General features: G+C 49.8%; 1 protein-coding gene across 8 annotated transcripts in view; it reads right to left on the bottom strand.

Annotated features, from left to right (window-relative positions):
- cacna1c (calcium channel, voltage-dependent, L type, alpha 1C subunit) overlaps nucleotides 1-27,797 on the bottom strand; it is a 217,832-nt gene that overhangs the window by 149,474 nt on the left and 40,561 nt on the right. For all 8 annotated transcript variants that reach the window (XM_036517575.1, XM_036517567.1, XM_036517570.1 and 5 more), the window contains exon 3: nucleotides 25,195-25,300. In XM_036517575.1, the coding sequence (XP_036373468.1) occupies nucleotides 25,195-25,300 (106 nt within the window). The remainder of the gene's footprint in view (nucleotides 1-25,194; nucleotides 25,301-27,797) is intronic.

Genomic DNA, 27,797 nt, shown 5'->3' with positions numbered 1-27,797 from the left:
GAAATTGCTCCGCTGTTTTTTCCCCCCTTCTTTCTCTCCCTATCTCTTCTTCAAGGCCCGTGCAACATATCTAATTAGTGTTGACAGCTACTGCTCCATAATACAAAGAATTACAAATGAAATTCCCGGCATGCAGCGATTGTGTATTTCTCCCTTTAATGACTCTCATTAGAGACAGAGAGGAGCAGGTGTGTGCGGTCCTGTTCATTCTCTGACAATGCAGAGGGCTTCAATAGAGCACAGATCAATTATGTCCACGGATGAGAGGGGCTGTCTGGCCAGGACACAGACACATACTACAATACATCACAACGGCAGCATCGCGGGCTCCGGAATGATGGAGCCGAAACAACTGCGTCTACCAATCATCTGTGAGCATTACATCACAGGCGTGACACTGGAGGACACAGCAGGGCCGGCGGAGCCCTTTCACCACATTGCATCTGCACCAGACCTGTAGCACTTCTCAGACAGTCTTTTTGCTTGGACTATATCTACAGTAGACCTCTGGTATTTCTGAGACATGCTTTTTGCTTGTGCTATACCTACAACAGAGCTGTAGTATTTCTTAAACATTTTTTTCGTTAAGCTATGGCTATCTTGTTATTGCTATCACTACGAAATTTAAGCATGAAGTGATGCCTCATTTCTTTTCCCAATATTTACACGCCATTTTGCATTAGCTTCAACAACCGCAGAACTTGCGATGCTCCGTGAGTGGGGGAAAAAATCTGTGGCATGTAACACTTTCTTAAATTCCGTGCTGAAAAGTTAAGGACAAATTGCATTACGGTGAGATTGAAACTGTGTCTGATTGCCTTGCTCTCCAATCTCTCCATCTGATAACAGGCAACGCAGCTGAAACTGCACTTCACTGCTGGACGTGCTAATTTTAGCATCATGGCAAAAAAAAAAAAAAAAAAGGTTCTTGACAACTTTCTTTCCCCGGTGTTGAATCTGAGGAAGGGAGCGTCTGGCTCGTAACTGCAGAAAAGCAGGGGGTTTGTTTCTGCATGCGTAACGAGCTGCATGTCTGCTCCCCAGCAGCACTGAACAGCTCCGTCAGCGTGTGCGGTTGCGACAGTAACCTTGCGCTGTAATTACGCTGAGTGGGACGCTGACCCGCCTGCGTCTGTATCTCCAGCCCCTGAAATTACAGAACCTCTCGAGAAACCCGGCAATGAGATCACTTAATCCCAGCTGCAAGCACCAGCAAGCAAATCTGTTTCTCTCGCACACATTAAACCCGGCGGCCAAATGAAGGCCCTTGGATAAGAGGATCGAGGCGGGGAGTCCGTCCACTAACGAGGAAGAGCGGGAAGGACAGATGTGCCGTCAAGCGACGTTATGCGGAGTGTCCAGCCCTCGCCGAGTACCCCATCTTACAGCCAGGGGTTCAGTGGCCTCGAAACTCATCCCACAACAGCAAGAGCCAAGGGCCAGCTGGCACCCTGAGGGGCCACGCTGCCACAGCGAAACACGGTCAGGCAGAAAGTACTGCCAGGGGTTGAGATTTTCTGTAGGGCCATGTGGTCCCCCTTGTAAAATCTCACCTGACTTCCACACTCTATAATGTATCATGTAATCTATAATCTCAATTAATACAGCTCCAGAATGGCCTCGTTACACCGCCGTGCATTCCACGGCGGAGGATGGCATTTACCTGCACTTATCACTGAGGACATTCTTAACGTAATTTTCCCCTCAACGTTCAATGGCCACAACTCCAGCTGAAAAATAAGTAGGATTTAGGAAGAAGCAGGAGGAGGTAATGACCAGCAGTTGAGCCCTCCGAGACGCCCAGCACCCCCTGCTAAATGTCTGCAGAGCGGAAAGCTGTCCACCTCTCGGCGGCTCTATCCGGGAGGACGAACAGAGGCTAAAACTCTATAAGGTGCATTAGAGCTGTTAGATGCTCTCCTCCGGTGTAAAGGAGCCTGGCAGAAGAGGGCTGTCGTAGCACACAATGAGGCTGTTTCCAGGTGCTTATCGAGCACGCTCAGCCTGTTTATCACAAACCGCAGCACAGAGAGCCCCCACCCTGCCGGTCCCCTTCGCAAAGCGTCCGTCTCCGCGAGCTGATCCGCTCCACGCAAAACCGACAATTACACAACATTTGTACAGACAGCATTTCTTTGAATCAATGACATTCTAATTAGCGGCGGGCTGGTTGAAAGGCCTCGGCGCGGCCTTCCCTCTCTCCCTCTCTCCCTCTCTTCCTCGCTGGTGAAGGCCTTCCCCCTCTCCTTCTCTCCCTCTCTCCCCCTGTCCCTACCTCTCCCTCTCTCCTTCTCTCCCTCTCTCTCTCTCTCTCCCCCTCTCCCTCTCTCCCTCTCTCTCCCCCTCTCCCTCTCTCTCCCTTTCTCCCTCTCTCTCCCTCTCTCCCTCTCTCTCCCCCTCTCTCTCTCCCTCTCTCTCTCTTCCTCTCTCTCTCCCTCCAGCGGTGCGGCCGACGGCTCGCTCGGCCTGAGCAGGAAGCACCATTGATCTCAGAGCTTTTTTTCAACAAGAGGGAATAAAAAATAGATAACCATTCTGTCACTGTAACGCCTGGAGAGAGAGAGACTTTTAAAATCTCTCTTTTTGTCACTTCTCTCTCTCTCTCTCTTTCTGTGCCAGAAAAAAAAATCTTCAAAAAAAAAAAATCGCATTCAAGTCATAATTGGATTTCACCAGATCAAGTGAAATCCTGAATCTCTCTGCCTCGCTGAGGCAGGAATCTGAGCATATTTGATCCGTGTAAGCTTAATACATCAATAACTTAACAAGACCAAATAATAAGAATATAATGATATAGCTTTATTCAGAGCTCCGGGGCTCACACCAGACTGGTGCCCTCACTTCCCTCATCCATGTTAATGCCTGATGCAGACGGTACTGTAAAGACATACTGTAATTACACCATGAACTGATCTGGGCCAGCCTAACTCGCAGACTGTACTTCACAGGGAAATATGGCAAGCATTTTAACTGAACCATTTAACCGGAAGGATAGAGAAAAGGCAGCACTGAAACTACAGGCCCTTCTTCAACAAAAAAATCCTGTTAAAGAGAGACTGAAAGCACATTTTATGTCACCGCTCATGAATGCGCACTTATCAGTGGGTGAGAAACATAAAACAACATAAAAGCTGTATCTGTGTTTTCTGAAAGCTCCTTATCTAGGCACGGCCCACGGCCACGCAAGCTCAGAGCGGTTCTACGTCACCCTCCGTGAAGAGCACTTAGCTGAATCCGATGGCACGCTGATAGGGTTAGCGTTTGGCCCCGCTCCAGATCCGAGTGGCAGGAAATGATGGCATCTCGCTAATACAATGCTTTGTGAAATTTCCATACAAATGCAATCTCGTCCTGCCTCTCTCAGGAGCCGCGGCTGTGATGGAGATGTCAGAGAGTCTGCGGGCTGTGGCCGAGGTCCAATCAGAGCCCCGAAACTGGGTCAGGGTCAGCTCGGACACGCCCCCTCTCCTTACCGCTATGCCACGCCGCGGCCCCAAGGGCAGGTAAAGGAGCAGCAGGTACACCTGGGGTCTGAGGCCCACTGACCCAGAGAGGCGAGCGGGACAGGCTGTGTGGGTGCATGTGCTCTATGGCTGCCTGGGAATCTAGAGTGCAGGTTATTGCAAAAAAAAAAAAGCCAGCTTGACATATTTGGGTCGCAATCTAAAATAGCCACACTTTTAAATGATGGCCTCAAAATTCAGAAGGAGGGTAGCTCTGGACAGCAGGAGTGCTGGTGGTACTGGGCCTAAATGAGCCATACTCCTCCAACGGGTCTGCACTGAGGACAGAAAAAAAGAGAGCTTGGGTTTGGACTTATTTATAGAACCAGAACCTGGATGAAGTACATTAAACATGTTCTTATAAAAAAATACACCTAGACTGACATCCACTGAATGCAGTTGCAGTGGACTCCCTGACGTAATAAGCCCAAGCAAATGACCCCTGTATAAAAGAGCAAGAGGAGAACAAGTGAGTGATTTACCATACCAGCCCTTAAACAGCGACATGTTGAAACAATGAAATGGTGAAATGGTGAGGGGGGAGTGGGGGGGGGGGGGGGGACAAAAAAAGTTGGTGTGAAGCACGATGAGTGGCTCAGGGAGGTAACCGTGGAGATGGAAGTGAGAGGGACATTCTGTTTTGGAGGCGGTTGCTAAGCAGCAGGCTCAGACAGCTAACCGGAGCCAAGGGCTTGGGCCAGAGGTGGGGACCGGCGACACCCCAGCTCGGCAGCCGGTGGGGGTCGGACAGACGGGGGGGGGGGGCAGCAGTGGGAGAGGGGACACAGATGTTCCCCATTTCAGATCACAACCCTGTTGCTTCCCCTATCCGCCCCCCCTCCCCCCGCCTGGGTCTCAGATGACTCGGCCTCCGCAGCACGCCCACCTCACCCCCCCACCGCCCCCACCGCACGCACACACCAGCCTCCTCCTGCCATAACGAGCTTCTAATTCTCGTTAACCGAGAAAAATATGTCTGCACGGGAAGGCAGCGAGAGGAGATAGAAACAGACAGGTCCATATATGGCTGTTTGTGTTAGTGCAGTTGCCTGGCAACGTAAAACTTTCAGCTTTTTTTTTTAAAGAAAAAGATGTTAGCTGATTATTTTTTTTCTGTCCAACATTTTTTTTTTCTGCCAATTACTTGCTGTTGAAAAGGCAGAGCCTGGACAGTGGCATTTATCATATCTTAAGAGATCTGTTTCTCTGCACTGTGACATTGTCTTCAAAGGCAGCGGCGGTCCAGAGAGGAGCAGTGCTGCTATAAATGGATCATATCAGAGAGAAGATGATGCACACATCACACCCTGCAGACTGCCGTTTACCAACACGAGAGCAGACCGTGTGGCTTCTGACAGCAACAGGACACACCACGAGCATTCAGGGTCCTAATGACATGGACTGGCTGTTAGTGAGATCCGTCCGAAAGACGTTTCAAAATCAGAAAACGGACACGTTTATTGCCAAACATTGGTAATGTCTGTGGATTCTTCTCAATCTTTCTTATACGGCTTACTGTGTTTAATTCTCACTGAAATGTCATCATGAAATTCCACCTCACAGTTATGCAAATACAGTGTCTGCTGCACAGTAGCATGTAAACCCCGCCCTCCTCGCTTGATTGGCTCATTCAAAATTCGGTTTTGAGCCCTTCCTCAAACAAAGGCATGCAAAGAGCCCCACCGTCCCACTTCAAAAGACTCTCTATCTGTCCCCTAAACGACAGAATTATTATGAAATTGTTAGCATGTGTCTGTCCCCTCTCACTGGAATGCATTACCTTTTGAACTTAAGATTCACTCTCTACTGATCTGAATCCAAGCATGAAAAAATGCTGATTAGTGTTCATGTGTTCCGTTTTTGTTTTTTCTTTTCTACAAGTACTTAATCACTGAGGATGCCATTCGAGGGTGATCAGGGAGCGTGTTTGTAGGTTTGCTTTCATCCTCTCTCATTGACTGTGGAATCTCCCACAGAGTGGATCAGGTGTGAACCGTTCAGTGCTGCTTTTAATGCCAATACAATGACATTACATTATTTTATTGTCATTTCTTATCCAGAACGACTTACAAAGGTTACAGTTTTTTTCACATTAGACATTTATACTGCTGGATATTTACTGAGGTATTTGTGGGTTAAGTACCTGGCCCAAGAGCACAATGGTAGTTCCCCAAGCAGGGAATCAAACCGGCAACCTTTTGGTTACAAACCCTGCTCTTTACCACTATGCTGCACTGCCACCCTCACTGGGGGAAAGGCAGAGACGTGGGCGGAGAGGAGCAGGGGCAGCGGTCGTACCTGTGCTTTTCAGAAAGCCTTAAATAGAACATGACGTGTCTCCCAATAGCAGCCATCGCCACTTTGTCAGAGCGAATAGCGTTCGGCCGGCCGCCGTGAGTGACTGACGGGTGCGGCAAGCTCGGCAAGCTCTCTCCCGAGCACGGGACTCTGAGTGCACCCGGCACCGTCACACATTCTGATTGCTCTCCGACAGCCTGACTGACACCCGCTCACCTTCGCAATGCCGCCACCAGCCTTTACACTCCAAAACACCTTAACCGCCTCATAATACACCCTTAACCCCCGTCCCTGCCTACCATTGTGCCACACTTAATGCAACGCTACCAAAGTGCCGCGCGCAATTCATTATCTGATCGCACGAGCGTGCCTCTCGATCGAACGACAGCGGGGGTTTGCAACGATAAGCCGACGCCATTGTGTCTATTCAGCTCTTCAGAAAGAAAAAAAAACTCCTGTTGTAATTATAATCACAGCTTACAAACGACTCAAGGCCTTAGAAACGCCATAAAGAAGCAGGGAGCAGGGAGAGACTGTGGTGCTGTGAGGCTGCATCGGCCTCCCTAATACGAATCTCAGATACGGGGAAAATCGGCTTAATCTGGGGGCGACCCAGCGGGGCGTGCACCCCTAAACACCCCCCCCCCCACACCCCCTGCACCCACCCCATGAAGGCCTTAAAAGTCTAAGATGCCAATTCATTATTTACTGCACAGTCACAGAGAGTGTAAGTGGAGGATCAGTGCGGCTCGGTGCATCATGGGTAAGTGGGTCGCTTCCCAGGAGTCCCGTGAAGCAGCAGCGGAGGAGCTCTGTCAGGCAGAGCGGGAAGCGGTCTGACAGCAGGGCTCCTGAACGCCAGGCTTCGGCCGCCACGACGCCATTACCGCGGCCGCCACCGCCACACGCTGCCGTTACCGCGGCCACCACCGCCACACGCTGCCGTGACAGAGCCCACTACCGCCGCACGCTGCCGTTACTGCGGCCACCAGTGCCGCACGCTGCCGTTACCGTGGCCACCAGTGCCGCACGCTGCCGTTACCGTGGCCACCAGTGCCGCACGCTGCCGTTACCGTGGCCACCACTGCCCACACCACACGGCGCATCCATACCACAATTACCAAGCAGCAAAGAACGTTAAACACCCAACTGCATCCATGGTCAATGCCTCACCCCGGGTAACTGTGGGGGCCTGTAGGGGTAACGGTGCTGATTGATAACTACAAACTCTCTGTGGGAGTAACAATGGGTGTCTCTAGGGGTATCTGTGGGTGTCTGTAGGGGTGACTGTGTGGGTCTCTGTAGGGGTAACTGTGTGAGTGTTTATAGGGGAAACTGTGTGGGTCTCTGTAGGGGTGACTGTGTGGGTGTCTATAGGGGTGACTGTGTGGGTCTCTGTAGGGGTGACTGTGTGAGTGTCTATAGAGGTACTGCAATCTTGTTGTAACAATGCGCTACAGCAAATAAAACTTGATTGATTGTTGAGTAGATTGTTGTTTGATTGATATAAGAGTAACTATGGGTCTCTGTAGGGGTAACTATGGGTCTCTGTAGGGGTAGCTGTGGGTCTCTGTAGGGGTAACTGTGGGTCTCTGTAGGGGTAACTGTGGGTCTCTGTAGGGGTAGCTGTGGGTCTCTGTAGGGGTAACTGTGGGTCTTTGTATACACCGCCATCTTCAGTTCTCCCTGGCAGAGTCTGGTGCTTTGATGCCACACGTGGAACCCTAACAGAAGCTGACAAATTAGAGTAAAAATAAACATTTGGGGCTGTATAAAGGGATTTAAGTAATGACGCGCACAGTAGTGAGTGATCCCTCTCTGCAACACGATCAGTGACAACCGGCCACACTGACACCGTATGCAAGGAAAAATCTCCTGTCAAAAAAGTCCCTGAAGGGAAGTACCGTAAAATTAGATGAAGCAAGCCACAACTTTAACAACCAGCGCGCTGACTGATCCTGTCCTGGGAAGGTGAAAATCACATGACAGATATCACACCTAAGCTAGGTGATTTCAAAGAAAGGAAAAATACATGTGGAGACAGCAGGGAGGCCATCACTGAGCACCACAGAATGTGACTGTGGTGAGGACACACCTGTCTTAGGTAGCGGTGGGGTGTGGGGGTGGGGGGTGTAGATGTGGGGGATCAATTAACAGGCTGGTCTTCTTGGGGGGAGCAGCTAATCATAAATTTGTGATCCCATGTAAGCAGAGACATGGGGTGTCAGTACAGGGCAGAGTAGGGTGCATCTGCCTGGCCCAGAGAAACGGCACACACCGTTCTGATGCCTTTTTGAGCATCCTGAGGAAAAAAAGATCCCGCTCTCTGTATAATGAAAATTTCTCACAGCTGATGTGAAGATGGTATCAGGTTATTTCAATGTGCAGCCAAAAGCGTGTGACTTTGAATAGCACACTACTTTTCATTAAACATAATGCATAATGTATTCTGCATGCACAGCTTAGTGTAATGCAGGCAAAATGCATTAACTGTGGATTATTAAATCTTCCAAAGTGCAATATGATGATTTATTATTTATCCATTTAGCGGACTTATGCAAGGTGATGCGAAAGGTTTACAATCACTGAAACAAAAGACGTGTTCAAATGAGAAGTACATTATATCTAATCTTATTAGCGCTTGCAGGTATCGATGCTAAATTAGTCACGTCGAGCTTATTAGTTATGAATTGGCAAGATGATAACAATAAAGCAGCTACAGTATATGAAGAGGAACAGAAGCGTACAGCATAATGCTGCTTCCATCAGACACGGGAGACGAGGAACGACAAAGATGTGCTTTCAGTAAAATATTTTAACAGCTTTTGTTCAACCAGATCATGTCAAAATACATGTTGCTATCATGTCATATTAGATACCTGACACGCACATGTACACGTATACATACACACATGCACACACGCAAATGTATACACATATACGCACACACACACAAACACACATGTATGCGCACAGACGTATGAGCACGCACACAGGCACATATACACACACACACACACACACACACACACACACACACACACACACACGCACTCAGACACACACACACACACACACACACACACACACACACACACACACACACACTCAGACACACACACACACACACGCACACTCAGACACACACACACAGGCGAGCGCCCCTCAGCTCAGACCTCAGCAGGAGGCAGTGGGAGCGCCCGCACATGCACACTCCCAGAGAGGCTGAGCACTCTGCAGCACTGCGCACTCTGGCCAATCAAAGTGCACAAACACACCGGGGAGTGCACCACTGCCGCAGCACGGCACACGCCCGACACACTCCCTGAACACCGCAAGGAAACAGGGACACACTGAACACCGCACAGAAAGAGACACACCCTGAACACCGCAAGGAAACAGGGACACACTGAACACCGCACAGAAAGAGACACACCCTGAACACTGCAAGGAAACAGGGAAACCCTGAACACTCCACAAAAACATGTACACCCTGAACACCCCACAAAAACATGTACACCCTGAACACCCCACAAAAACAGGTACATACTGAACACCCCGCAGAAACAGGTACACCCTGAACACCCCGCAGAAAGAAGCTCACCCTGAACACTCCACAGAAAGAAGCTCACCCTGAACACTCCACAGGAAGAGACACACCCTGAACACTCCACAGGAAGAGACACACCCTGAACACTCCACAGGAAGAGACACACCCTGAACACTCCACAGAAAGAAGCTCACCCTGAACACTCCACAGGAAGAGACACACCCTGAACACTCCACAGGAAGAGACACACCCTGAACACTCCACAGGAAGAGACACACCCTGAACACTCCACAGGAAGAGACACACCCTGAACACTCCACAGAAAGAAGCTCACCCTGAACACTCCACAGGAAGAGACACACCCTGAACACTCCACAGGAAGAGACACACCCTGAACACTCCACAGAAAGAAGCTCACCCTGAACACTCCACAGGAAGAGACACACCCTGAACACTACAAGGACACAGACAAAAGCCAGAAGGAAACAGACCCAGCATCCGGCCCAGGAGACAGCCACAGCTTCAACAGGAAGAGGAAACAGACTGAACCTGAACATCAGACACATAACACAACCTCATACCAGGCAAAAACTATTAACGCTTTGAGACTACACTGATCCTGATCCAGCCTTAACACCAGAAGGAAACTGAAAGTGAGTTACATGTCACTTATTGGAGCAGGCTGGGGCTTGGTGACATGAAGGCTATTCAGTACATTTTGAGAGGGTGGATGTTTCTGTAAACATCCATAAAGCTTCTCTCTTCTGCTTGGTTACCACTCAGCACAAGATGCTAACCCCTCTGAGCAGTATAACTGAAATCTTACGATCACAGCGGGGAATGATCTTCCCCAATGAACAGAAAACACCCATACTGTAATACACTGATATATCTAACACATGGTCTGGCCTTTCAAAAACAATCAATTACCAAGATCTACCCAAGAAGGCATTCTGTTAACAGCTCCACCATATCTTACGGTACAACAATGAAAAATAAAGGAGAACAGCAAGAGACCCATTTTCTCCCAACGGAGGAAATATACAACCAGGCACAGACTTTGTTTTTCTTTTAAATGCCTGTACCTGTCTGAATAAATGGCCTGTATGTCTCTTCATTATTTAGACCTGCAGGGTGTACACAGAGGCATCCATATTCTCATATCTCGGGTGTGGCAAATGAAATACACAGACTTTAATAACAGAATCCAACAACTGTTGGGCTATAATCTGATTCCCCATTACATCTTCAAGACACATCGATTTATTTAAATGAAATATTAAATCAATGTGAAGTGGACTCAGCAATAAAACACAATTCAATACTACACAATACATTCTTTAATAACTAAAATTCTTAAAGGGCTTCACTGACACATTGCAACTGTCTGCAGGAAGGGAAGAGATGCATAGCATGAACTGATAAATATTTAACGACCAGATCGGTTGTGATGCTATATTTGATATATGAGACACTGCAAAAGCCACTGTGGTGATCCGAGTGCGTTCACACACAGGGAACAGGCAACTTGCCACTCCTCAACCACAGTCACTTCCATTGTGCAATAACGATTTCTTTTTTTGTCTGTCACATTTATGCAAATTAAATACCAACATTCTGATAAAACCTCCTTGTCGCTTTGCTCGGTCCTGGTATCCTTCCCTATTGGCCCCGGATATCAAGGTCATCGTATATGAAACACTCGATCAGCTTATTAAGGGCATGAAATATATGGCTCATCACTGAAGTCGACAGCTTGTTGGAGTGAGAGCTCTAAAGACCAGGAAACATCAGCAGCAGAGGGCTCCTTTACCCAGTCAAGTGCTGGCACCGCTACACCTGCTAATTACGCTCCACTTTATTACGGCTTAGCAAAGATACCCTCTAACGTTTCCTCTGATACAAACGCGGCACGGCGCTGGCTCTTAGCAGAACTGGCAGCACTGATCGCAGCGATGGTGGGGCTCTGGTGGGGGTGTCACACACAGGCCAATCCAGAGAGCGAGAGTACGTACCATCAGGTCCTTCCTGTTTCAGGTAAAGGGTTCAGATCACTACTCTATTTAAGGAGCTACACAGAGTATTCAGGTCAACAATGATGGGTACAAGAATTTAGAAGTAAAGGCAACAGAAAAAAATATATAAATATATATATATATATATATATATATATATACATATATATATGTATGGGGGTGTGGTGGAGTTGTGGGAGTGCGGGGGGATGTGGGGGGATGTGGGGGGTTGTGGGGGTGCGGGTGCCGGGGTCAGGCTCTCCTCCCCGTCCCCCAGCATCAGCATCAGCAGGCCACCCTCCTGCTCCTCCCGCTCCGCGCCCGCCCGCCCGGACTCCGGCAGCAGGCTCATCCGTTTCTATGGGAACCGGTCCTTTGATGATGCGCAGACTCGGGGCCTTTGCTTCCTTCGCTGTGTCACCTTAAGCCCCCGTAGAGGAAGGAGCGGCGCTCGCTGTTAAATTTTCATGAGCTGTAATATACTCCTGCCCTATGCGAGATTTAAATGGCACCGGGACGCCACTTTGGACCAGGCCAGGCCCTCCACAGTGCGAAGTGTTATTTCACAACATCAAAACACCTGCATTGGGAATTTGTGCAGATTTTTTGAATGTCACAAAATATCACGAAATACAAAGATATTCTCCAATGGCATCAATTAAAACAACCATTTTTATTTTGGGAAATAACTCTTAAGAGTAACAATAAACAACATGATGACTGAACAGAAAAAGTCAGTTGCTGTAGATATGAAAATCGAGCTCCTATAGGGCAGCTGTACACGATCAGATCCTATGGGGCTGAAACAACAGGGACTACACCGTACATTTTTTAGCATATAGAATGTGAACTTTAATGACCTACATTACTAGTAGCACATATAAGGCTGCTGTTTGTCGGTGATACATACACAGTTTCACATGCGCACAAATACATGCAGATACACACACACACATACGCACATAAATGAGCACACACACAGAACACACTGTACATACATGCACACACTCACACACATATACGCACACACACACACACACAACCTCGCCATCCACCTCGGTTCATGCCCAGGACGTGCGACAGTCTCTGGCCAGCGGCCGCCATATGGTGACGCAGAGAAAGGGGGCAGTGCAGGTCTGCTCTTTACTGCTCGTTAGGAGACATCATAAGCCAGACAGAGCCGCATTAACACTGGCCGTAAAAACCACATGCTCCCCCATTACACAGTTTGTTCTGATGCTCCAACTAAGCACGCAGGTCCATGCTTTAACGACTAACTGCTCAACATCCAGAATGTGTGCAAAACAGGGACTGTTAACGGCTGGCTCTGGCTCCCCACAGCAGATAAACTCACTGAAATGAGAAAAAGTGCATTTCACCGGTCTCTGAGAGGGTGCGATGGGGGTACAAGGGTGGTCAGAGAGGGGGATTTGTCTGTGCACCTCTAAAAATACATATAAACTGATCACAACGACAAAAAACATGAATCTGACGTGATATTGATTGTTCCACATCAGTTTATTGTAAATCAAAGCAATCTGAAGAAGCAGATATATATGTGAGACAAACATTTTGCACATAAAGTGTGTTGTCTGTGTTTTGTTGACAAATACTGCCCTTCTTCCTAAGGTCAGCATGTATATCCATTCAGGCATGTCAGCAGCTCACACCAGTTTTACACATATCAATTCAAACACATATGTAAAGATGTCAAAATTAGCCCCAAACACAGAAGCTGGTTTAGTTCAAGTCTTGAAATTACAAGAAACACGAGTGAATGACCACTACTCCACAAACACACTGGGTTACACAGCCACAGAGAGGAACAGGCTGTCGACAGACATGGCAAGATTAAGATTGGGATTGTTTTTCCCCATAATTCTGCGCCGTGCGGATCTGCGGAGAGGCCGGGCTGTGTGACTGAGTGCGACACGCCGGGGAGAGAGAGGGTGACGCTGATCAGACAGGAGCGGGGCCGGTGTTTCTCTCGGACGCTTTAATGTCCGTGAAGCAGCGCTGAGACAGAGCTGCCAACACGACTTACTGTTCGCCGAAACACAGCGGCACGCGGCAAAGCCAGCGCTGACAATAAGGGAGCAGGGGGAACGGAGGCTTCCCGGGGCTGCGAGAGGAGGAGAGGGAGAGTTCTGAAAGAGTGTGCGGAGACTGGGGGTACAGGCTCGCGGGACGGCTCTGTGCACCTGCCATGTACTGATTAACATGCTGCGCCTGCCGAAGCACGACACAGTGAGCACGACGCACCGGGCACGACGCACCGGGCGCACAGAGGAGCCCCGCGCTCTTACAGAGGGGCGTCATCAAAGGCGAATCCGTCAGCACACGCAGCGTGAGGCGACCGGTGCTCACGTGCAGGGGGGGTCACGCCGTACAGCCCTCCTGGATAAAGAGGATCAGCCTCTGAACTACGCTGTCGTGATGCAGTGTTAGGTCCAACGTCCTGAGTCTGGAGCTGCAGGTACCTCTACATTTTTCTCTTTTTCCCTCTCTCTCTCTCTCTCTCTCTCTCTGTCTCCCTGTAGTTGCAGGTACCTCTCTCCATCTCTCTCTCCCTCTCTCTCTCTGTCTCTCTCTCTCCCCCTCTCTTTCCCTTTCTCCCCCTCTCTCCCTCTCTCTCTCCATCTCTCTCTCTCTCTCTCTCTCCCTCTCTCCATCTCTCTGCCTCCCTCTCTCTCTCTTTCTCTGTCTCTGTGTCCCCCTGTATCTGCAGGCAGAGGAGAGAGCGTAGCCCTCCTCTCTTTGAAAATGACATCATCCGATCCTGTGGAAATTTCCTCGCAGCAGCGGCGGCAGCAGCCAGGCCCTGACAGGCAGGATCTGTGGATCTGCGCCACCGAGATGAAGCTCTGCTCCTTCAAGGTTCCTTTCTTTTCGCTTTTCCTTTTTTCCCTCATTTAGCAAATTCAACTTCCCATCCCAGCAGGAGAAAGGCTGCCGGCTGCCCAGGATCTCAGAGGTTAACCTCACCCAGGAATCGAGTCAATCCCAGCCCTCCCAGGGGCCATGGCCTCTTTCCTCTTTCACTCGAATTCTGTCCTCTCTGTTTGTGGAAAAAACGCACGTCCCGATCAGAGTCAGGACAGACCGCTTTCAGGGTGTCCCTGCTCAAAGGTGACACAGAACGCAGCGGTGAGATAACACAGCCTTAGGACAGCACAGTCCAGCGATAACACGCCCCAGGGGACGCACACTGACAGACCACGCAGCCCGGCATTCGTAACACAGCAGAGGCAACACAGCCAAGACACGGAGCAGGGCAGCGATAACTCAGCACAACAACACCAGCACAGAGACAGCACAGTGTAGAGATAACCCAGCAAAGAGACCGCACAGCACCAAGCTAGCACAGCAACGAGACACAGCGCAGATACAGACACAGCACAGAGACACAGCACAGATACAGACACAGCACAGAGACTGTAGAGCACAGATAAAGACACAGCACAGAGACTGTAGAGCACAGATACAGACACAGCACAGAGACACAGCACAGATATAGACACAGCACAGAGACTGTAGAGCACAGATATAGACACAGCACAGAGACACAGCACAGAGACTGTACAGCATAGATAAAGATGTTTCACAGACACATGCAGGCTGCCTCTGTGGGAGAACAGGGATCCTGCACCAACGTGGCAGTGCGCACCACTGCATGCAGACGCAGCCACACACACGCCGCGCCGCGTTCGACTCTCAGTGCTGCGCTGATGAGGCCCAGGATGCGAGTGCGGCGCGGTCGGGCGTGTCGGGAGCGCGCCGCCGAGCCACCCCGAACCTCCGTCACCGGAGTCCCAGAGGGGCCTGCAGAGAGGCTGTGCAGACCCAGCATCCTCTGCAACCGAGAGGAGACGCAGCCAATGAGAGCCGAGAGCCGAGAGGAGACGCAGCCAATGAGAGCCGAGAGCCGAGAGGAGATGCAGCCAATGAGAGCTGAGAGGAGACGCAGCCAATGAGAGCAGCCAATGAGAGCCGAGAGCCGAGAGGAGACGCAGCCAATGAGAGCAGCCGATGAGAGCCGAGAGCCGAGAGGAGACGCAGCCAATGAGAGCAGCCAATGAGAGCCGAGAGCCGAGAGGAGACGCAGCCAATGAGAGCCGATAGCCGATAGCCGAGGGCCACGTGCTGCGCAGACAGGACGGCAGGCCGCAGTAAATGCGAGCAGCTGCACACCATGCATCTGCACTGTCTCACAGGAGCAAAGATAAGACGGGGGCTCGGGTCCACTTCCTGCAGACAGCCATGCTGCTAATTTCACGCCTTCCCAAAGCCGCTTATTTAGGGCGCAGATATTGATTCAGGTCTGTAGACGCCTCCCGCGCGAACATCAAAGCCTGCAGCAGGACGGCAAACCCCGGCAGAGCGACCTGCACGCGCACTTTCCCTCACTCCTCTCTGCATATCTCTGCACGCGTTTCTCCCGGTGCTGTGCTGGCCCTCTCACCCTTTCTCACTTCCACCGCGCCGCCCGATAATCTCCCAGGGCGTATTCACCCCCGGCGATGTGACACCTTCATTTCTGCCAGGGCACCTTTCCCAGCCCCCAAACAAGGCGCTCCTGGCCACCGCGATTATCCTCAAAACCAAACAGGCCTGGCGAATTGACCCGCTTAATGGGGGTGAAGGCTGCGTGCTCACACGCACAGAAATGGCATAAACACCCCCAACCCCCCTCGCGCCCCCCCGCTCCCCAGACCCTGCGGAAACATCGCCTCCCGTGCCGATTCACAGGAAATATTTATCCCTGCCCGTCTCCTCTGGGGCCCGTCACCCCCCCTTCCTCTCCAGCTCGGAAAGAGCTTGGGCGGGTTTGAGAGAGGCCAGGATGGGCTGGGTGCGCCGTGTCGCCCTCCACGGAGGGTTTCAATCCTCCGCAGAGTACGGGGGGCGAAAATGGACCGTTTTATGAGGGAATGTGAGTAAAGCACAGAGGGCCGGCGGATTTGAGCCAGCACGCTGTGAAGTATTATTTGGGTCATTCTAATGCAGAGGAGGACCATTTTTAGCCGCCTATAAATACCTCCTCCCTTCCCTGCAGGTCAGGCTGCAGAAGACAAGGCCTCTTCAACCCGCGTCATGTGACACTTCCCTACACCCCCTCTGTGCCAGCCCAACACACACACACACACACACACTCTCCTCAACCACACACCCCTCACACTCCCATCACCCGCACATTCTCCACACACACATGCACACGCAGCCCTCGTGTTGCCCCCGTGGCCCTACACATGCTCCCTCAGTCTGTGGGGCTTGGTGACGATGACGCAGCACATGAAGGATGGGACACGCACTGACGGTGTCACCTGGCATCAGATCCACACATGCAAATCACCCCAACTCATAACGCCCCCCCCTCCCCTCCCCCCACTCCGCCTGCTGCAGCAGCAGAGGGCCTGCCCCCGGGCCCCAGGCCCCCTCTACGAAACGCTCCCCTGACTGCCTCATCACACACCCCTGGGAACCAGCTCCCACCCCCCCGTATTCCTCTGTCTCCTCTTTCTTCTCTCTGTGAGAATGAATCCGCTTTTAAACAGCACACGCGTGACGTCGCTCTGTTCTCCGGAACCTAAAATAACGCTGTGTCAAAGACAGGTCAAACACGAGAACCCACTACGCCCTCCCACACAGAGGTTTACCCACGCACCACTGCCACCAGCCCCGCACCGTTCTCACACAGCTCCGAGGAAGAGGAGGAGGAGGAGGAGGAGGAGGAGGAGGAGGAGGAGGAAGCACAGCCACAGAGAGAGGGGCAGCTCCCTCCTTCGGGACCCGACCGCCATCTTAGGCACGTTAGAAATGACAGCCGGGCGCCCAGTCAAAGGTTCTGTCCACCGCAGAGACGTTAACACCGCTGTTTAAAAACACTCTGTTTAGAAACACGCCACAGGGATGAGTCCGGCCCCCGACAGCCCTACCGGAACGGCTGTTGGTTTAACCCTTTCCCTCCCAGGGTACCCCACCACTGTGAGCCTCCCCAGTGCCGCGGGACTCTCCCCCTGACTCCCACTCATTAATCTCCTGCCTCCGACCCACCACACAAGAGACAAACTGACCGTCAGTGCAGACTGACTGCAAACATCTGCTTCCCATGAGAAGCGGGTCTCTAATCTGCTGTGCCACGTGATTCACACTGCAGGTAGACAATGTTGCATATAAACCCCAGGGCTAATCCGAGATTTGATACCCACAAATTGGAAATGATATCTTGTTGACAGAAGTAATGCTAACAATAAAAACAGCACTAGTGTAGTCATGCCTTCCAGCCAATCAGGGAAAGCAGGACCCACATCCTGTTTTGCAGGGAAAAAAAAAGGGAAAAAAACTTTTTCAAAAATGAATCACTAAGAGAGAGAGAGCGTTGCATTTGGGACCTTGCATGACAAAGAAACGTGTTAAAATAACCAGAGGTAAATTTTCCTTTTATCCTTCATCCTAAATCAGCTACCTTTGAATGAACTCTTAAATCATCATTTTTAAAATGATTCGAGATCTAAAGGTCTCTTTTTTTTCTGGGGTAACAAGCAGATCTGAGGGCCGCAGAGGCAGAACTGAATGAGATAAAAGCACAGTGCTTCCATCAGGGTCTTTATATCCCACCAATTAGCCATAAATGGGTGACATCATAATGGGTTTTCACACGACATTAGAATTCAGACCAGCACCAGCGTTACCTTCACAGCATCAGGGAGGAGGAATTAAATCTAATCAGCACTAATAAGACAAAATCTGTCAGACTTGTTTACAAGAACACTCCTCTCTGCTGTCGTAAAAAACTGAAAGAGCTATGATTTGCTGTTCACTTCCATACTTCTGGGCTGATATACATTTACACTACAGGTTCTGTTTGAGTAAATTGTCTGCACAAGACAAGGTCTGTCTAAACATGATTTTGGACACGAGACGTAGGCCCTAAACATTTAGCGTTGGCTACCGCTGGGTCGGAGCCAGTTACACAATATTCCAGTCATGAATGCTTTCTCACAGGTCGCTAAAAATAACATTGTTTTGGTTTCTTCGCTGAAGGATCGTCACATATAAACTGTTCCAAAAATGACCCACAATGTTCTGTGCCCTGCAAGCAGTCAGTGCCAGTCCATGTCTCCAACGTGTTCTACGCGAGATGCTTCTGCAATGCCTCTGTCTAACAAGCCTGGAATTTCCACACTCAAGGCAAACGCGTCAGATGTTTGCTGTAGTGGACATCAGAAACACAGCAACTGAGAATTTATGAGGTTTTGCACATGCTGGTTCTACACGCAGTCAGCCAGACACTCCAATGCCCTGCTCCAATGCCTCTGACAGCATTAACAACATTCACTCACTCAGGACCCAACAGCGAGAGAGAGAGAGAGAGAGAGAAGGGAGGAGTGAGAGAGTGAGGGGTGAGAGGAAGAGAGTGAAAGAGGTAGAGAGAGAGATGAGAATAGGAGAGTGAGAGTGTTTGAGAGATGAAAAGAGAATGGGGGTGTGATTTTTTGTTTTTTTTTTGGGGGGGGGCCGGAAAGAGGAAAGAGATGGGGGGCTTTGAGTAATGAATGTTGTGCCATGCGGGTGCCTGCCATTTCTACAGACTGCATTATGTTATTTTATGGAGCTCTGAGGGCGAGCAGGAGGGGGAGGAGGGCATAAATCACACTGGGAGAAGTGCTTTGTCACACTGCTGTGACCAGGAGAACCCAGCAGTCCTTTATAATGACACACCTTCCCTCTCTTTTCCCCCTCTGTAGCTCTTTCCATCTGTCCATTCCACCCTTCACCTGGCGCTGTCTCTGTGTCCACCCAATCTCTATGTCCCTTTCCCTCTTTGCCTCTCCCCCTCACCCCACCCTCTCCCCCGTATTGCTCAAGTGCTCTTAAAAGGGAAATAAGGTGCAGAGGGATCGCACATGCAAGGAACACAGACGTTCTCGACAGCCTCAGCGGCAGAGAACAGAACCACTGTGTCTGCTTCTACGGAGCGCCGCGGCCACCACACAGAGCAAGGCGTTTCAGAACATCTCTCCACCTCCTGGATGCTCCTCACAGCCAGGGCGTCTCTCCTTCGTGTCCAATCGGAGGGAGGATACCCGACACGGCCACGCCCCTCTCCCTCACGCAGCCGTGCGGGGGGGGGGGGGGGGGGGGGGTGGGGGGCTGACCACACCCCTCACCTCCAGCATGGCCTGTCAGCCCTTTCTGTTAATGGAACATAAAGAGATGCCGCGCATTTTTCCCCGGCCTATAAATAGGAGGCTCAGCCTCGGCCAAAAAGCTGAGAGCATGACAAGCCTTTTCCGATCGAGCGAGGCTCGCAAGACGAGCCGGGGGTGAAATTAAGACAGACAATCCACCCCGGCTACTGTAAAATCACAGGAAGCGGCCTTCAGCAGAGACCCTCGATGCAGGGGACCGACCCTCAGTCTGGTCACACAAGGACAGTTACTAATTTACTGTCTGATTTCTTGTGTTGTTTTTTTTTCTGTCAGATGATTTTCTCGTTACCGAGTTCTCTTAATTCTTGTTTGTGTTTCTCCTCGTCAGTCTGGAGGTTTGCAGCGAAACCTTCCATGCATTATCAATGCTCTCTGCCGGCAGCCAACCAGCAAAAAAAGTGATATGACATATTTTTGGAAATCACAGATGGACTGATACAAATGACTGCGTGAGTTGGGACATTACCTCCCAAAGAGTGACTCATTTAGCACCCGCGCCTGCGTTCGACTCCATGTTTTTGCTCATTTTAAAATGGACTGTATCCAATTCATCTTCCATTCTCAAACAGCCTGAATAAAGCACCTGTCACTTCTCTCTGACACAGTAACTCCTCACTAAGAGAGAGACATAAGAGGGTGCTATCCAAAACACAGCGAACACAGCGTGACATTAGCACTGTTGTGCTGTTCATTTGTTTTATGCAGTGATTACTACTACTGCAATTATTAAAATTGAGTGGTTAATTGATTCATTGAGTAATTATTTGAACGGCTGGTAGATTTATCAATCAATTGATTATCCATTAATTGATCGATTTGCTCATTCATTTCCATTATATAACTGAAAGTTTACATACAGGTATCATTTCACCAGTATTTATCCCAGGTATCAGTTTAACAGTGTCAGCCAATAAGCACAATTGCGAACCTATTTTGATTGATTAACAGTTCATGTACACATCACCCATGAGAAACTGATTCTTTTTTTGTTTCATTATATCTGTGTATCCTTCCAATACCCTTGTGCACTTCGTATATAATAATCTTAACTGTAACAAAGAGATTGGGTTACAATTAGATGACTGCAATTACAGAAACGAGACCAGACATTGTTTTTAAATTAAAACCAGTTGTTTTTTCTCATTACGACCAACATTATTTCAAGTGAAGTGTACAGCGAGCACATTAGATGCAATCAAATAAAATAAGAATCAGCTGCTAGCAGGTGATCCTTTTTTTTAGACTGGCACCCCTGTTAATTGGTTAAAACAATTCAAACTACATTCAGAATAATTAACAAATAATACATCTGCAGCTCAGAAGTCACCTCTGCCGTGTATACCGTACATATTTCCTTAGTAACTGGGAAGTTGAAACAACAGGGTCTATGAACTCTGGGAAGCTTTGGAATTCTGTTCTTTTCCCATACTCCTGTCCTTACACACACACACGCACACACACACACACACACACACACACACGCACACACACGCACACACACGCACACACACACACACGCACACCCACGCACACACACGCATGCACACGCATGCACACACACACACACGCACACACAGACACACACACACACGCACACACTCACACACACACACGCACACACACACGCACACACTCACACACACACACGCACACACACACACACACACACCCACACACACACACACACACACACACACACACACACACACACACACACACACACACATAATACATGTGAGAGAGAAAGATTAGACAGACTGACAGAGCATGAGTTTCACACCCTCTGTGTTTAAAGCGTTCCTGTATGAGGCTCTTCTCCCACTGAATGGCACTCAACATCTCTACACTGCTCTGTCTCTCTAATGAATGAATGCCGCCCAGCGCATGATAGACACCCTCTCGGAGTGAAAATTCCACCAGTTGGTTTCTGTCATGGTCCGTTACCAGGGGAGCCGCGCAGCCGAGGATGTGCAAGCACTGCGAGGATTAAATATCCATGACAACCTCTACCCATCACACATTTCCCTCAGTGGCCACGGTAACGAGATGGGCCATTCTCAGCAGCACACAGCAATGGCAGATCAGGCTGTAGCAAAGCATGGTTATCCACACACCAAATCAAAGGACGCAATGTGCATGGCAAGTCTCCGGATTGACCTAACGAAAATCATCATCAGCACCCCATTCAGACATCCCAGAACCAAAGATCTCTGTGAATAACTCGAAAACGGGGGGGGGATTCAGTGAAGAACAGACGGTTCAAATATAAACCGTACCAGCTCTGATTAAAATCAGATGAGTGATTTCGGGGCTGGACGCAGCTGGTCCGCACAAGGTAGAAGTCTTCCCCATCATCTCAGGCTCTTTGTTCCTGGCCTTTGGTGGAGGAATGTGTGGTTTCAGACACGTTTTTAGGAGTCATTAATGAGTACTGGGAGGAGACGGCCTTTAGTCATTACACTTCCCGTCTAGGGGACATTTTTTCAAAGCTTTTAAAGAAATTTGCTGCAGCTGTGTCTTTTTAATCTAAATTGAAAGCACACTGGCTTTGAGTTTCCTGAGCCGGACGCAGAGGGACCGAGCGAGAGGGGGTCCTGAGTTTCGTTCAGCGAGTGCTCGTCATTTTCCTCATGAGACGGCTCCACGGAGCGTGACCGCCTCAAAGAGTCGCCCCCTGACCCGCTCAGCGCTAACACGTAGAGAGCATGCCCGTCGTCAACACGAAAACAAACATGACACAGTTCTCAGGCCTTCTCTCTCAGCCGATCTTCCACTGAACTGCGTTCGACAGGGTCCTCATTCACTCAGACGCTAGTATTCCAGCGGCAGCGTGATCAAAACAAGCGGTGAGATGAGTCACGCAACTCTGTGTGCTGTTACAGTGAGCACTTTCCCTTCCTGCTAACGGAGACAGGAGAGGAGAAATTTCTGATGTTCTAATGTAATTTCTCCTTCCAGACAGCACTGTTCCGTTGAATTTGATGAGAATCTTTCATACGTTCATTAGATATGCATTGTGTTATGATGTCTATTTATATATATTTATTTTTGGAATGTGTTGTAGTGCTTTATAATATGTCCAGAATATATTTCACATATTCTCTCAGTGCACACAAACAAAAGCACAGAGAATTCTCTCTCTCACACACACACACACACACAGGCACGCGCACACACACACACACACACACACACGCACACACACACACACACGCACACATACAGACATACACACACAGGCACACACACACACACACACACACACACACGCACACGCACACACAGGCACACACACGCACACATACAGACATACACACACAGGCACACACACACACACACACACACACACACGCACACGCACACACAGGCACACACACGCACACATACAGACATACACACACACACACACACGCACACGCACACACAGGCACACACACGCACACATACAGACACACACACACACAGACACACACACGCACACACACACACACACACACACACACACACAGCCCTCCCCAGCCCATGTGCTCTGACACGCTGTTGGGGCTGAGTTGCTGAGTGACAGTGTGGAGTTGGGCACCTGATGGCTGAACTCTGGGTGAGTGCCAGGCTGCACCCCTGGGCCGCTCTGACTCTCTGTGTGCCACTCACAGGGTTGGCAGGGCGGCCCGCAGCCAGAATCATTACGGCTGGTCCTCTCCTTACTGCCGTGCCCCTCTGCCACTCAGAACCCTCACCATACCAAACCCCGTCATACCCACTGCCACCGCACGCCCCCGCACGCCACCGCAAGCCACCGCACACCACCGCACGCCCCCGCACGCCCCCGCACACCACCGCACGCCACACCCAAAACTCATCCTGACTGCCTCCTTTTGGTGAGGAGGAGACACTGCACCCACCTCCTCCGAGCTGATGAAACGTTTAAACCGAATCTTTCCCTACTTATGCTCCAGGAAAAAAAGAATTCACTTTCAGGATGAATTTTTCATTGCCATTGTGCAGTATCCTTCCGGCTTATTTCCCATTGGCCGGTGTCAGGCGGGCGGTGCGGTCATGTGACCTGTCCTCTGTGCCTCTCATGGTGCATGCATGCCGCATGGTGCTGCACCGCTGCCCGGCACAGCAGGGCCTCGCCGCAGGAGAGGCCTGCATCCGCTGGGCTAAGAGCTTTCCGCTGTACCCGCTTCATAATTCATGCTGTTCCAGGGGTGCCCACGATTTTTTTCCCAAAATATTAAAAATTTTTTTCCAGATTGCAATCTTGCAAAACTGTGTATAAGTCCACGGAGTCCTGGGTTTGATGGTTTTGGAGTGACTTTGGAGATTCCTCTGACAGAAGATTGCCTGCTTACAGTAAGTGGGCTGAGGGTCAGTCTGTGTGTCACTCCCATTTGTCAGTTGGTGGAGGAGAAGAGGTGATGGAAGGCGAAACAGGCAGCAGAGATCAAACACGCCCAGCTGACCGAAATAATCTCAGAGTTCCTCTCTACCCACATCAGGAATGACAAGATGGAACATCATTCCCTCTCTGTGAACCCAGAACATTACCATTACCATCACCGGGTACCTTCACTGTAACTGCAGTGTAGACACAAGTGGATGTGTAGGACCCAGCAGCAGTAGTCCTCCGGAAGGGAAAGGGAGGTTCATTAGCATGTGAGCGGCGCAGAGGGGTGAGGTGCATGGCTGAAATCAGGCCGCACCCCCCGGCTTCGCCACAACGCTACGGAGAGCCCCTTTTTACCAGCCCTGCTTGATGCTCCGTTTGTGTGACAGACAGAAGGAGGCGATCAGGACAGCACAGAGGGAGGTGTAAGGGCTGGGACGGGGGTGCGGGGCTGTGCCACTCTCCAGCTCTGACAGACGAGCATTATCTTGCCTGCCTGGATTAGTGTCTACAGCGCTAACTTCCACAGACAACAGCAACCTGACACACATCCCTACTGGCACGCACACACACACACACACACACACACACACACACATACACACACACACAAACACGCGCAGCCCGGCTGAGCGCAGGGGAAAAAGGTGAGCCGCTCCACATGAAGAAAAGGAAAAATAACACAGAGTTCCAAGCATCAAAGGATGATATTTGCAAACACACCCAAGCTTGCGAGTGACCTATTTATATGAACACAGTCATAACCCCGACTCCAAATCAATCTCTCCATTTCTGTCGGAGATATAATGCAGAACCAACGGCCGCCATCTTCAGACCATGCTCTCAGTTATGAAGAACCGTTTCATTTCTCTCCAGTGAGCGCCATTCATATACTCTCAACTTTTTAACACCCACTACATCCCTGAGATACGGTACCCCCATCATGCACTGGTCAGAAACACCAATCTAACATGATTACAAAGCAGGAGTTTCTTCACATGGCGAAACACAACCACTGAAAACCTTACACATTCAAGTGGGATGAGATCTTCTCATCACTGGACATCAACCTAAGTAAAATACTCATTATTATAAGTAAGCCCTCCTAATACAATACACTCATTAACATTACATAAAGGAACTCTCCACGCCCTTTTTCCTGGGCCCCCGAAGCCTCTGGTTGACCAACAAAACCATCAGAAGAAAAGGAAATCCCCCTACTCACCAGATTGGAGTTGGTGGCGTTGGAGTCGTCCTCAGGGAATGGGATGTAGACAGCTAAGGCCACGCAGTTTGCAAAAATAGTCATCAAAATGATTATTTCAAAGGGTCTGGGGAGACCTGGAGTTAAGGAAGCACAGATGGAGAACATCGAGTAAAAAGATCACCCTCTACACGCCAAGCCAAACAGCTGCTTTGCCATTTTTTTGGGGGTGGTTGGGGGGGGTAGAGTGGGGGGACGTGTCCTAATATGTCCGCAGTTTGCACGGGACAGTCGCGTGGCCCACAGGATGCAGGATGGGGGGAGAAGGGGAGGAGATCTCGCTGCCGGGTTTATTTGGGCTTGTGCTTGAAAGGCCTTGCCCTCATCATCTTGACCCCCCACACCCCACCCCTGCCTCTCCCTCGCTCTCTTTTTCCACACGCTCTGAGCTGGGAACAGGGCCTCAGCGCTAAGCGCTACCAGCAGAGGAGAAAAGGCTGGTTTCCATCAGGAAGACGGGACCCTGCACACCCCAACCCATCTCCCCACATGGAATTAGTCACCGCTGGACTCCCGCCAAGACCGAAAACTCTCCTCTTATCTTCATGGCTTGTTGTTTTTTTTTTTTTTCATTTTTTTGTCTCTGTTTGTTTGTCTGGCGATGTGGCTGGAAATTGGATTAACTTTTGTTTTTCTGCAGGTTCTCCCTGACTCATGACTCAGCACGCTTGTCCTCCACAACACTGACGATCAGCAGAAGACTGTGCTCCTATTGCTTTCAGAGCCGGCGAATATTTTTACTGTCCAGCGGACGGACAGACGGACAGCCACCGTAAAGGTATGAAAAACAGTAGAACCCGGAGCTCTCAGGGGTGAGCACATGAAGAAAGACATCTTTTGGGTTAAATAAGCAAAGCCGTACATCAGCATCTCAAATCTCTGACAGCACGGAATGAAGGCCTTAAGGGCATCCAGGCGAATGTGGGACCAGAAGCTTGTTTTTGTTTCATTTAACATTCCTCTATGGAAAACACTCACGCTGGTCTGCCTCACACGGCATGTTTTTAGCACCTAAAGGGTTAAAATCGCAGTCAGGAATAATAATAAAAAAAAAGACACGGCAATGAGACATCTGCTAAAACCTGACAAACAAAGAGCAATGACTACACCCACTTATGGCGAAGCTAATATTTAACATTTGGTACTTTGCGATGGCTTTTAAGTGTAAACATGACATTTAGTCATTACATCATCGCTGCTTCACACAAACGCACCAAAGGTCTGGCCTTTTCCTTCTAACCTCTGTGTTCCAGGGAACGCATTTGCTGAAACACCAGTGACCACCACTTAACAAATCCCGACACTTGGGCATTGTGCAACCCGCCAGAGACAGAGAGAGAGAAACAGACGCTTTGATTATCACGCAGCCTTGAAGCCGGGGGCCCAGACTGTGAGGTTCTGAGTGTTTTGAAAGGTTACGTTGGGTCTGTGTGATCGGTGACGGCGCATGGTGCAGGAATCAGCCCAGGAGGGGCCAGGCTGCACTCAGACAGACCCATATGACCTGTTGAAATGGCTAGTTGGCATGGCAACGCTGACAGGAGGGAGAGGAGCTGTGATGTGGGTCTCGTCTCTCTGGAGACCGAACTATCCGGGAGAGGGGGAGGGGCTACGTGGCAGCTCCACAGTTACAGATCATCTATGAGACTTACATGGAAATGGCCAAATGTAACAGGAAAGCCATGTTGCTTCTGCACAGAGCGTTCCACAGAACAACCTCTCAGACAGATTTTAGCTCTCGCAGTAGCCTTTCCTGAACACTTACAGATTCCCAAAGGTTACTGAGACATACAAGAGGCACAACTCCCTATGTTTGCCATTCTAACCTCTTTGACCTGTTTACTTGTTAACCACTTCTGGCTTTCTCTATCTCTCTCTCTCCTTCTCTCTCCCTTCCTATCTACCTCTCTCCTCCCCATGTCTCTCCCTCTCTCTCTCTGTCTCTCTCCCTGTCCCCCTCTCTCTCTCACTCATGTAATGTCATATATTATGAGAAATAATAAGAGCCTATGGTTGAATGACACCATAATGTTCAATCAATCAGAACATTCCAGGAAGTCTCCTGTTCTCTGACTGACAGCTTTTTGTCAGCAGCGACATGGAGGAGGAGGAGATCACATGTCCTCCCTAATCAGAAGAGAGCTCATTCAGAACTCAGTGTCCACAGCGATAACATCCCTCATCCGTCAGTCACTTCAATAGATCTCTCGTGCAAATCCGGCGGGCCATTTAACTGCCCCCAGGGGGGTGCTCCCAAACCGTGACCAAGAAAACTAACTCATTACCTTTAAGAGATTAAAAGAGATTAGTCATAAAAATCATAATTAAAAAATGATTCACACTGACTGTCTGGAAGGTGTGCACAGAAAAACAGACACGAAAAAGAGGATGGTGCACTGTCCCCAGTCCCTGGAGAGAGGAGGACTTTGTGCAGGGATAAGACTCAGAGGGTAATCTTGGACAGTTAATTTGGGACACTTGCTGTTCCATGACTCACGCACACGGCCCCCGATTTATTTCTTTATATATTTCTTATTTTTAACATCACTCAAACTTGTGCATGC

Source organism: Megalops cyprinoides, chromosome 23 (assembly GCF_013368585.1).
Source record: "Megalops cyprinoides isolate fMegCyp1 chromosome 23, fMegCyp1.pri, whole genome shotgun sequence".
In the NCBI taxonomy this organism is placed as follows: domain Eukaryota; kingdom Metazoa; phylum Chordata; class Actinopteri; order Elopiformes; family Megalopidae; genus Megalops; species Megalops cyprinoides.
This window is presented reverse-complemented; position numbering and strand designations above follow the sequence as displayed.